At 47.3% G+C, this 12,019-nt stretch overlaps 1 protein-coding gene across 4 annotated transcripts in view; it reads left to right on the top strand.

Annotated features, from left to right (window-relative positions):
- Positions 1-12,019, top strand: part of EDA (ectodysplasin A) — a 311,653-nt gene that overhangs the window by 293,068 nt on the left and 6,566 nt on the right. For all 4 annotated transcript variants that reach the window (XM_028523275.2, XM_028523274.2, XM_028523273.2 and 1 more), the window contains exons 3-6: positions 418-441; positions 7,026-7,205; positions 8,969-9,003; positions 9,960-10,011. In XM_028523275.2, coding sequence (XP_028379076.1) covers positions 418-441; positions 7,026-7,205; positions 8,969-9,003; positions 9,960-10,011 — 291 coding nt within the window. The remainder of the gene's footprint in view (positions 1-417; positions 442-7,025; positions 7,206-8,968; positions 9,004-9,959; positions 10,012-12,019) is intronic.

Here is a 12,019-nt window from a genome sequence, read left to right as displayed (position 1 = left end):
TTCCAGATTTGACCCATGAGACTTCAGTTCCTCACCTGAATGCATGACTCATCAATCTCAGGACTCGCAGAATTATTGAAATGCCGTCCTAAGATTGTTGAGTGCTGCGTTTCTGGGCATCTCAGCTCTATGGAGAAGCAGCTATTCACTCACTGCAAAGGCAGCCTGAAAGATGTTTTTCTCCCTAGGAAATAATCTTCCTTATTACTTTCTTGTTCACAACAGGCAGAATAACAGTCAGAAACAGATGGTTGGGGGAGTTGGATGGTTGGGAGATACCTTGACAATTACCTGATTGGTGGCGTGGGCCTCCCCCAAATTGGCAGTGTCTTGGGGTCCTTCCCATGACTGTCTTAAAGAGTAAACATTTTCTGTTAATTTCCAGTGACTTAATTTTCCATTTTCTCTTTGTAACAGGTCCAGTTAAAAACAAGAAAAAGGGTAAGTTAAGTTCCTGATGTGCTTTTTAAAAATTGCTGTTATGTCATGTCTTTTCTAAAATTAGAAGGAAAACCGTCTATGGCCACACCACCCTGAACACGCCCAATCTCGTCTGATCTCGGAAGCTAAGCAGGGTCAGGCCTGGTTAGTACTTAGTACTCGGGCAGGAGAAGAAAAACATATCCAGGGAGTGGGGGTTTTTATGTTCTAGTCTTTTCATGCTGGTGGTCTGTTATTTTATTCAGTCCCATGGGGCCTTCTTGAGTGTTTGTAGCTTCCAAAGGGAGCAGTAATGATCGATCAAAGACAGAGCTGCTTCTCTGGCAATATATGAAAGTTGGTTTTGTTTGTCTTTCTTGCTCTTTCTTCCATACAGTTCAGTTTCTGTCTCTTTCCTTTATTCTTCCTTGCTCTTCCCCCTACCCTTCTTCTTTCTCTTTTTCCCCCTTCCATTATCAAGTCAGTGACCAGATATGAATGAAGTCCTGAGGTAGCTTGTAGGGAACAGTTTTACTCTCCTGAGAGATATCAGTACCCTTTTTCTTTTTTTATTTAGTTTTTTAAGATTTTATTTATTTTTAGAGAGAGAGGAAGGGAAGGAGAAAGAGAAGGAGAGAAACATCAATGTGTGGTTGCCTCTTGCATACCCCCTACTGGGGACCTGGCCCACAACCTAGGCATGCGCCCTGACTGGGAATCAAACTGGAGACCCTTTGGTTCACAGGCTGGCACTCAATCCCCTGAGCCACACCAGCCAGGAGTAGCCTATTTCTTGGCCTAAAACTTTTCCCTATCCTATTTCTTAGATACTGATAGAAGGCATTGCTTACTTCAGGGTTTCACTATCATTTTCTTTATGATGGAAAAGCTAGGCTGGAGTCATAGTCTGATCTTTTTAGCCTTTTCAAAGAAGCTCTAGTTGAGCAGATTCACTGTGCCTTTGTTGGGTCAGTAAGGCTCTGTTTTACTCGCCATGGGCCTGGCCCAAGGGCGTGTTGTGCGAGGGCTTGAGGACTTTCATTGGAGGAAAACCCAGACAGAATGGGTTCCACTGTATAGGGCCAGGCAGTCCAGTTTGCCCCTGAGGACTCAAAGAACCTACTGTGAAACCAGTTCTAAGTATTGCATTGGCCACAAAGTCCATTATGTTTTTCCATAAAATAAAAGACACATTTTTCATTTCTACCAATATCGTTATTGATTTGAATACTTTGAGTATGTTGGCTATCTCCCACTATTGGCTTCTAGATGGTAGAGGCCCAGGGTGCTGCTAAACATCTTCCAATGCATAAGAAAGCTCCATAGCAAAGAATTATTTGTCCAAAATGTCAATAATACAAGAAACTTTGCAAACCACCTTTGACACATTTGATCAGTCACAGCACCTTGTCCATACACTGCCCAAATCTTTAATTGCATTTCAGTTGCATTTTTACCTTTCTTGAAATAATAAAGCACAATACGCTGCAAATGTTATGTATTTTCTTCCATCTTCAATATTAAAATGGCTGCACAAAAATTCACCAATTTTGATCTTTTTTTTAATGCGTGCTGATATGACAGCTATCACAATACAATCTAACAAAATTGCTTTGAATGAAGTTAAAAGACAACTAAATACTACTAGCACCATCCTACAGCAAAAACTAAACCAACTTTTTGGCCAACTCAATACCTATTTGTTTCTGTGTTCCAACCTAGGAGGAAAATAGAGTGAAATTAATGTTTCATTAAAATGTTTTAAGTGAAATGATTCCATCTGTTAAGATTTCTGGAGTTTTATGGAATACATTAGCAACCCCAGACTAGGCCAAAAAGACTGGCTTCAGCTGCCACCTCCCATTTCTCTGAGCACTAGAGTCCTCTGGTGGCTTGAGGTGCCACAGGCCACGTGGCAAACCCGTATCCCTGCTGTAATGAAGCTGAGGACTGGCCAGGCCTCCTGCACACCTGAACTGATCAAAGTCAGGAAATAGCCAGCCCTCTAGAGTCAGTGAGGAAACCTTTCTCCGCAGAGCCTGGGCATTCACCAAGCTAGTCTGTCTTTGAAGAAAGTATATTTGACTTTCAAACATGCAGGTTTTACCTCTGGTCACATTCCTTTAACAGAGAAATTATTACAAGGCCAGAATGCTCACCTGGCTTGAACAAGGACACCCTCTGCTCCTAACTCTAGCCCAGGGGTGACTTTCCTTTTTTCTACTTGCTTGTTCACTATGTCACAAATAAGCATCGGATATTTGTCAGGAATAGAGATACAGAGATGAAGAAAATGGTTCATGCCCTGGCTGGTGTGGCTCAGTAGATTGAGCACTGGCCTATAAAACAAAGAGTCTCTGGTTCGATTCCCAGTCAGGGCACATGCCTGGGTTGCGGGCAGGTCCCCAGTGGGGGACGCATGAGAGGCAACCACACATTGATGTTTCTCTCCCTCTCTTTCTCTTTCTCTTCCCCTCTCCAAAAATAAATAAATATATATATATATATATATATATATATATATATATATATAAAATATTTGTTAAGAACCTGTGTCAATTCTGACATGGGTAGATCTAATAATGGTTCCTCCCCTTCCAAATTTCCCAGTGTAGTTAGAATTGTGGAAGTACACATGAATAAGTACAGTACAAAAAAATACTACCATAGAAGCATGAACAGCACGCTGTGGGAACACAAAGACAGAGCAAGTAGTCTTCCTTGGGGGAGCGAGGGGCCGTGTCTCAGAGAAAGCAGTATTTGACCTGGACTTTGAAGGATGAGGGGAAAAGAGGGGAAAGGGCATTCCAGCAAAGGGAATAGCATACTCAAATCCCTTAGAAGCATGAAAGAACGTGACATGTTTGGGGGACACTACACGATGGTTTCGCAGAGGATTGGGCATGGGTGTGGTGGAAAGCAGCACCCAGTTGCAGTGTTATCCAATGCCCTGCCAGCAGCAACAGAAGACAACGGGCTAGGCTAGAGAAGCTCTGGAACTACAACTCAGCTTTCAGTACCTCTGACAGGGACTCAATCACTGCCCCCCTGCCCCTCCCCCGCTGCTACCTTATATACAGACCATTCCTGGGAGGAGAATGAACATGGGCCTTACACATTTACTTTGGCCCAAAGATTTCCATAGCATCAGTGAATAGGGAGATTCCTGAAGAGGTAAATTCAGTTGTTTATTTAATTTCTTTTTCTTTACATTTTATTTATTTTCAGAGAGGGGAAGGGAGGGAGAACAAGAGGGAGAGAAACATGAATATGTGGTTGCCTCTCAAGTGCCACCTACCGGAGACCTGGCCCGCAACCCAGGCATGTGTCCTGACCTGGAATCAAACCAGAGAGCCTTTGGTTCACAGTCCAGTGCTCAATCCACTGAGCCACACCAGACATGGCTAATTTCCATTCTTTAATGGAATTTTTCCCCTCCCCATCTCTTGTGCATGTGCACAGGCCCAACACACCCTTTTGCTCAGTTGCTTTTAGTTGTTCTTTCAGCAATCTGGACTTTGCTGAAAGGTTAGCAAAACATCTTTTCTGGAAGGTTACCTTTGAAAAGAATGTATGCATATATTTTCATCTAAGGCTACAAAGGCTAACTTGCAAAGGACAAAAGTCTTTGGGCTTTTGCATCGTGAAGTGCCCTGTTAAAGTGAGAAAATCACAGAAAGAATTCAATCTTCGCAAATCATCTCCTGGGTCCAGGGGTCATGCTCCTCTCAGGCCAGCTTTCCAAAGCTCTGCAAGTATGAGGAGCACACTTGCCTGAACCTGGATGCCGAGGGGCAGAGGGCACCAGCTGCAGAACTAGACCACAACGAGAGCTTCTCCCCAAATGCCTTCCAATGTTTCCTAAGTGAACGCTTCTCTGTTTACACTGCAACCACACTTCTCTCGGACTGGAGGAGTTTCTGGCTGTAATTCTTCCACAATTGCATTAGCAATCACAGGAGACTCGCAGCCTTGACACTGGAGTTTGTATTGCCCACGGAACACCCTCTAGCTTGAAAATCCCCAGCAGGCCTGGAAATTCGGGGCCACAGCACAGCCTAATAGGCACCGTCCTCTGTGTCCATGCTGCCTAGAGAACCATGAGAGAGAAGCAGACCTTACAGCCAGGCCAGGCCAGTTTCCCAGAGGCCACCGGGGTAAGTCCTTCCCCCTTAAGGAACCTCGGACTTGTGAGGAAACTGAGAGAAATCTCGATGGAGAAGCTAAGGCTCAGCGAGAGGAAGGGATTTGCCCAGAATGTGCCCATGTCAGATTTGGGGGCTTATAGCCTTATCTCCTGACTACAGATTCTGCATTCTTTCCACTACACTAGCTGGAATTGAAACTGGGGCGCTGAATAAGCCCTCCTTGGAAGCTACCCAAATCTGAAGGGAGATGGCTTTTCCTGTTCAGCATCTTGAAATTGGCTAGATCAGGAAACTGGGAAGATCCACTACTTTGCTGCAGCGGACAGTGGAAAGCCTTAAGCTCCTGCTCCTGTCTTTTTGGCTCCAGGGGCTCTTCTGGAAGAGCAGAGCTCTGGCCCTTCTTCCTTCCTGCCCTTTCTGGGCAGAGGGCCCCACTGCGACACCATTGTTTCATTTCAAATACAGATGTGGTTAGACTGGGACCCCTGGCCTTTTGAGTGAGTGGCCCTGGGAATTCAGTTTTGTGAACATGCAGCATTATTCTGTTTTTTTTTTTTTTTTTAAGAGGTTATTTTTTAAAGATTTTATTTATTCATTTTTAGAGAGAAGGGAAGGGAAGGAGAAAGAGAGGGAGAAAAACATCCATGTGTGGTTGCCTCTTGCACGACCCCCACTGGGGACCTGGCCCGCAACCCAGGCATGTGCCCTGACTGGGAATCAAAGCAGCGACCCTTTGGCTCACGGGCCGGGCCGGCATTCAATCCACTGAGCCACACCAGCCAGGGCTGCAGCATTGTTTTTAAAGGGAGGACAGGAGAAATCAAGACAGGATTCTCCTGCTTCGGGATCTGGGGAGCAGAGAATTGGAGTCAGTGAGGCATTGAGTGAGACTCGAGAGGGCTCTGTTTCCAACTAAGAAAGTACCACAGGTGAAGATACCATGGTGATGTCTGATAAAAGGCTTCTGGGCCCGAGATTTCCCTAAAATTTTCAGAAAGAGGTGAAGGGAGGAGTGCTGGGATTGGGCTGCACAGAACTAAGCAGAAGGAGCTGCAGTTGTGGGTTCAAGACCATAGTTAGGACCCGGTGAACCTAACTACACCCTGACAGGACTGTTAGAAGGAGTGCAACATGGAATAGGAGGATGATCAAGACTGGACTGAAAGGATAGTGAGGAAGAAAAGGGAAGAGTTGGTGGGCTTGATTAATATCCATAACATTGTACATTCAAGAATAGGGCCTCTGAGGAAAGAGTCTGGCAAGATGGACTATTTAACCTATAAAAATGGAGGTTAGTGGGTGACAATGTCTCTGAGAATATGTGGGCTATTATATGGATGATGGTAACTATTCTGCATCTATATGAAAATGGAATAAGAGCTTAAACTGCCACAGAACAGATTTCAGTTAAATATACAGAAAAACTTCCTAACAGTGATGGGCAATAAACATTAGACCGTGTTGCCGAGGGAGGGTGCAGAATTCCCTTTCCCAGAGACCTTTAAAGATAAGGTTTAGAGAGCTCAGCCGAGAAAGCAAGATCTGCTGCCTCCTCCTCAGCTCTCTCTACTCTCCACATCTTCTTTCCTTGTTTCTCTGTCTCTCCCCCACCCCCTCCCTCCCTCTCTCTTTGTCTCTCTCTTTTTGTGAATCCTCACCCACAGAAATTTTTACTGATTTCAGAGAGAGGGGAAGGGAGGGAGGGAGGGAGAGAGAGAAAGAGGAACATTGACGTGAGAGAGAAACATAGATTGGTTGCCTCCCATATGTGCCCCAACCGGGAATCAAACCTGCAACCTTTTGGTGTATGGGACGGCACTCCAACCAACTGAGACACTTGGCCAAGGCTCTCTCCCTCCCCAGCTTCTCACCTCCCAAACTCTGTCCCACTCCTCATTCCCAGCGAGCACTTCCCTCAGGCCCCCAGTTCCTGTACATCTGACTCCTATGGGAAACCTTCCTGGAGCTGAGGTTGCTAAGGGCAGACTGTCCTCCTAGCTTCCTCTTCTATCTGCATCAAGTCCACCAAACCGGGACGTAAATATGAAAGCCGCTGTCTTCAACAATAGTCCAAATCTCAGTAGTCTAAAAAGTAACCCATAGGTCTGGCTCCTTTGGACTCAGCTGAAATGTCCCCTCCTTTTTGAAGCCTTTCCTGACTTCTTTGGCACTTTTTTCCCTGCCACAAATGTAGCACTTCTACTTTCCTGTCACTGTCTGTTTTTCTTCGCCTCACTGAGCTCCTTGAGGGCTATTTATTTCTATTATATTCAACCCAACTCTGAAAATGATTATTCACAAGAGAGGAAAGGAGTGGGGTGGGGGTGATAAAGGTGGTCACCTCTTTAATAGTAAAAAATGCTCAGAGGGCTGACTTTTTGGCATTAGAAGTCAGTAGAACTGCCGGTACGTTCTCAGTCAGTAACTGCAAACATGACACCGAATCTTGTCTTTCAGGAAAGAAGGCGGGACCTCCTGGGCCAAATGGGCCCCCAGGACCTCCAGGACCTCCAGGACCCCAAGGACCCCCAGGGATTCCAGGGATTCCTGGAATTCCAGGAACAACCGTTATGGGACCACCTGGCCCTCCAGGTCCTCCTGGCCCTCAGGGACCCCCTGGCCTCCAGGGACCTTCTGGTGAGTTCCTGGTCCTCCACCCTTCCCCAGGCTCCTTTATGAGCACTTTATTTTTTGTAAGATTTTATGTATTTATTTTTTAGACAGAGGGGAAGGGAGGGAGAAAGAAAGAGAAACATCAATGTGTGGTCACCTCTCGCACACCCTCTACTGGGGAACTGGCCTGCAACTCAGGCATGTGCCCTGATTGGGAATAGAACCGGCAAACCAAAGGGTCTTGCTTTGCAGGCTGGCACTCAATCCACTGAGCCACACCAGCCAGACTCCTTTACCAGCACTTTAATAGAGCAGGGCTGAGTGTTCCTGAGAGCAGTATCAAATGGGGCTGGCAGCAGTGGTGTGCAATAAGAAATGCAGATCTCCTGGCTCAGTGTAAAAGTAGAGATTAAACAAGCCAGTAGGGTCTGACTTGCCCTTACTCTTGGCCTCTCTGTAGTGAGCCAGTAAACTCCTATAAGCCTGAGACAGAGGCCCTTGAGAGTTCACTGAAGTTCTTGCAGGAGATGGATCGGGTCGGCTCTGATTTCTAGCATCTAACTCCTGTGCTGATGCTGGTATGGGGAAGAATGGTGCAGACTGGACGAGATACCAGCCATAGAATGGTCTTGTCCCATGCACTCTAAAGTGACCTTCTCATAGAGGTAGTCACTGATAGCTATGAAAGGAGCAAACACAGGCACTATCAGCATCCTGAGGAAGAACCAAGCACTCATTGCACTGCATCCATACCCCACCTCATTGCCCATTCAAATAGCATTTGATCCCTTTGCCTCTTTCCCTTTGGGCCCAAAAGGGCATCCAAAAGATAGAGATGCAGATCCAAATGTGCCAGATTGGACTTAACAGGACTTGAACTGCCTGAATTTGAGTCATTTGTTATTTCCCTCTCCCACTGTCCTCCTGTATCATACAGTTGTGTGATTTTTAATAAAGGGTTTAAATATTTTATTTATTTTTAGAGAGAGGGAAGGGAGGGAGAAAGAGAAAGGGAGAGAAATGTCAATGTGTGAGACATACACCAATCAGTTGCCTCTTGCACACCCCCTACTGGGGACCTGGCCCACAACCCAGGCATGTGCCCTGACTGGGGATCAAACTGGCAACCTTTCAGTTCACAGGCTAGTGCTCAGTCCACTGAGCAACACCAGCCAGGACTGTATTGTAGGGTTTTAAACAAATGGACTCTTTGCCACTGACTCATCTGGGTCCAAGAATTCTGCAGCAGGACTCAGATCCTTTGACTCAGTTCAAATGGGGCTAATCAGTATTACGGTGGCCACAGGGCATGGAGTTGGCAGATTTTTTTTTTTTCATTCAGTCTTTCCAGGAATATTAATTGAGCACTTTCTATGTGTAAAAGATATATTGATCAGTGGTCCCTGTTCTCGTAGTTTATGTCCTAGAAGAGAGGGAGACAATTAAAGATGTAAGGTATTTCCAAATGGCAATGCACTTTACCAAGAAAACTAATAGAAGGGAAGCAAAAGTCAAAAGAAGCAAGTAGCATGGTCTCGGAGTCACACAATGACAGGAATGCTCTCTCACCCATGTCTGTGGGTGCTCAGTGGGACTTGCCTTGGGCCAGCATTGGCAAGAGGCCACTTTCCCTGCTGGGTGCCAGGCCCTCTGGAGATACGGGTCAGGGACAAGTGAAACGGAAGGAGTGTCCTCTCCCATCACAAGGTTCCCTCCTCAGGCTGTGGTGGGGAGGAGGAAGGCCAGAAGACAAGGCTTGCCCCTGATTGTCCTGTCCTGTTTTGCAGGTGCTGCTGATAAAGCTGGAACTCGAGAAAACCAGGTTGGTTGGGAATTGCTCCCATCCCGGGGAGCGGGGCAAGCCTCAGGCTATGGCCACCTCTCAGTGCACTCCCTGTTAAATTTGCCAGGCTTTTTGTTTGTGAGGATACCGTGGAGGTTCTGAGGTTGTTCACTCACAACCCCCTCTCATCTCCATGAATAGAAAATCTTTTCCCCTGGGCCTGCCTTGAGCTAAGGGAATCCAGTCTTCTTGTCTTTCTGCTCCCTGCCCGTTTCTCCCCACTGCACATGAGATAGAGGGTCCCGTATCTACACACAGCAGGCAGCTAAAATGCGCGGCCAGACAGGCCTTGTTCACCTGGGCCTCCCACTCCCTCAGCCGCCCCAGACACCTTGTCAGCACTCAGACCGCCAGGGATCAGGAGCTTAGAAGTTGAAGAGTATGTCCTTGACAACCAGCCAACCAGCTCCAGGCCAAGGCCAGCCTGGGCTCCTTTCTGCCTTAACGGTCTGCAGGGCTCCTCCCTAGTCTTTGAGCTTCCTAATCTGTCTCTATTGGCAGGTTCTACTGCCCTGCCTTGTCTCATCTCGGCCTCCCGCGCTACAGCTGTTTGGCCACAGTTAAATCTGCACAGCTGCACTGTGCTTGATGGCTTCCAAGGCAATTTTGTATCCATCACCTCATTTGATCTTCAGACATCCCTGTGAGGGAGGCCAAGGGATTCTTCTAATTCCCATTTTACAGTTAGGGAAATGAGGCTCAGAGGTACTACGTGTGGCTGCGGTCACGGAACTAGGAAGTGGCTGAACTACAAAATCATATGACACCCCTCCCCAGCCTCACTGTGGTCACTAGCATCCCGAGATAGGGAAGAAGGATCAGAATTGGAATCCAAAAGGAAACTGGAAGTCAGAGGTGGAAATATGGAAACGGGTGGCTGAGCGAGCTGTCATTTCTCACCGTGACTCCTCTCTCTATCCTTCTTATCCTTCCAGCCAGCTGTGGTGCATCTGCAGGGCCAAGGGTCTGCAATTCAAGTCAAGAATGGTAAGAGTCCAAGGAGACTCTCTCGCTAAGAGGGGCTTCCCCTCTTCCTTACCCCCAGCTTCCAAATCATCACCCAGTCTGTTTCCTCCCGGGGCCCTGAGGTATCCAGAGCACTAGGGCCGTTCCTTACTTCATGTTGCCCTCTGCTGTCTGTCCTGGGTAATGGCTTGTATCAAAACTGGTTGCTACAACCCAAATTGCAACTCGAAACACCGCTCAGAAAGCTGAAAGGCACTTTAGGTACCATGTAGACCAGGAATTGTTGGGAGATGGAGGTTCCATCAGAGTCACCCAGAGGGGATATATGGAGTTTGATCGACATTTTCACAGTGCAAATCAGAGAAGGGAAAACTACATAAATGTAAATTCCTCTCCGACAGCTCTGCACAGGGAGGCAGACTGCATGTTAGACTCTCCGGGAAATGTGCGATGCTAGTGTCTAAAGAAAGGGAAAATAAGTTTAAGGAGGCTCAGGAACACTGATTTAATGTAATCCCCACTTTCAAAAACTGGGGAAACAGAGTCCCTGGGAGATTGGGTAATACCATAATAAATCCTGCTGCTTTATATTTGTATAGTCCTTGAGAGTTTTCCACATGCTTTCTTTGTCTTTTATTTTATTTGAGCCTCACAACAACCCTGTGAGGTAGGTATTAGCTCCTTCTTATGGAGACTGAAGCTAAAGCTCAGAGAGGTTATTTAATTGGCCCAAGATTTCAGTTGTGTTCGGGAGCTGGGATTCAAAACTGCATCCCTCTGACCCTTTCCAATGCACTGTGTGAGTGTGCTCCACCAAATGAGTACGATTATTGTCTTCCCCAAAGAGACCCGGACATTCATTAAAGAACGGTCCTTTGAAATAATGGCCAGTCCCCAGAGTGCACAAAGCCGAAATGCATGAACGCCCAGGAGCCTTGGGAAGCAGCAGGCCAGCCAAGGTGCCAGATGCGTACAGAGCTTGGAGGGGAAAGGAAGGGCTGTGAGTGCGGGTACAGGAAAGGAAGGTTCAGAAAGGTGCTACAATGAGGACAGCTTAGAAGAGCCCAGCCCCAGTCCTGAACTGGCTGGGCCAAGCTTTCTTTTTTTTTTTCTTTCTAAGGATTATTTATTATTTATTTTTAGAGGGGAAGGGAAAGAGAAAGAAAGGGAGAGAAACATCAAGGTGTGGCTGCCTCTTGAGTGCCCCCTGCTGGGAACCTGGCCCACAACCCAGGCATGTGCCCTGACTGGGAATCGAACTGGAGACTCCTTGGTTCTCAGGCTGGTGCTCAGTCTACTGAGCTACACCAGCCAGGGCATGGCTGAGCTTTCTTAAGGACTGGGCCCAGCTATATGCTGTGCTGCTACCTGGGTGCCTGACTTAATAGCCTCAGAAATACACGTCAGAGCAGAATGGTACCAAAGCCCAAGTGGTCCTGCCGGGACCAGGTACCTTGGGCCCCAGGGCTGTGGTAGGGAGCCGTGACCACCATCTCTCCAGGGAGGACTGAGACAAGCAGGAAATAGACATGTTAGGGTTTCCACATGGGTGGCCTCAGTGTTTATTCTATGCCAGAAGCTACTGATTTTGCTCCCACTAACTGCTGCATCACACGTCTAGTTCCAAACCCTCTAGGCCAGTTCCCAGTAGCAGTCTATACTGATCTTTAGTTCCACTGGGAGGGGATGGGGCAGGCGGGTGTGGGGCACCATCATGCAGAGCAGTCTTGAAGAGGCTGGACCAGGACATCTCCTCCTAACTCCTTTCCCATCTACTTATCGCCTCAAGGGGCAATGACTGCCTTTTCCAGAAGGGCAGTTCCCTCACGCCTTCTGAGTCTAGCCAAGGACAGGTGTTCAAAACGTCCTCTCTTGGGTGGAGAATGGATGGTTTTTGGGGTGGAAGGCAGCCCCCTCTTTCTGCCAGATGGAAAGGGAAGCGCTTCCTCCGCGCTCGTGTGCTGGTTTCCCGTGTCCAGCCAGGGTGGCGTGATGGCCCCTCCACCCTGAGTGGGCTGAGCTGAGAGAC

Source organism: Phyllostomus discolor, chromosome X (assembly GCF_004126475.2).
Source record: "Phyllostomus discolor isolate MPI-MPIP mPhyDis1 chromosome X, mPhyDis1.pri.v3, whole genome shotgun sequence".
NCBI lineage: Eukaryota > Metazoa > Chordata > Mammalia > Chiroptera > Phyllostomidae > Phyllostomus > Phyllostomus discolor.
The sequence above is the reverse complement of the archived record's forward strand: the minus strand, read 5'-3'. Positions and strand labels throughout refer to the sequence as shown.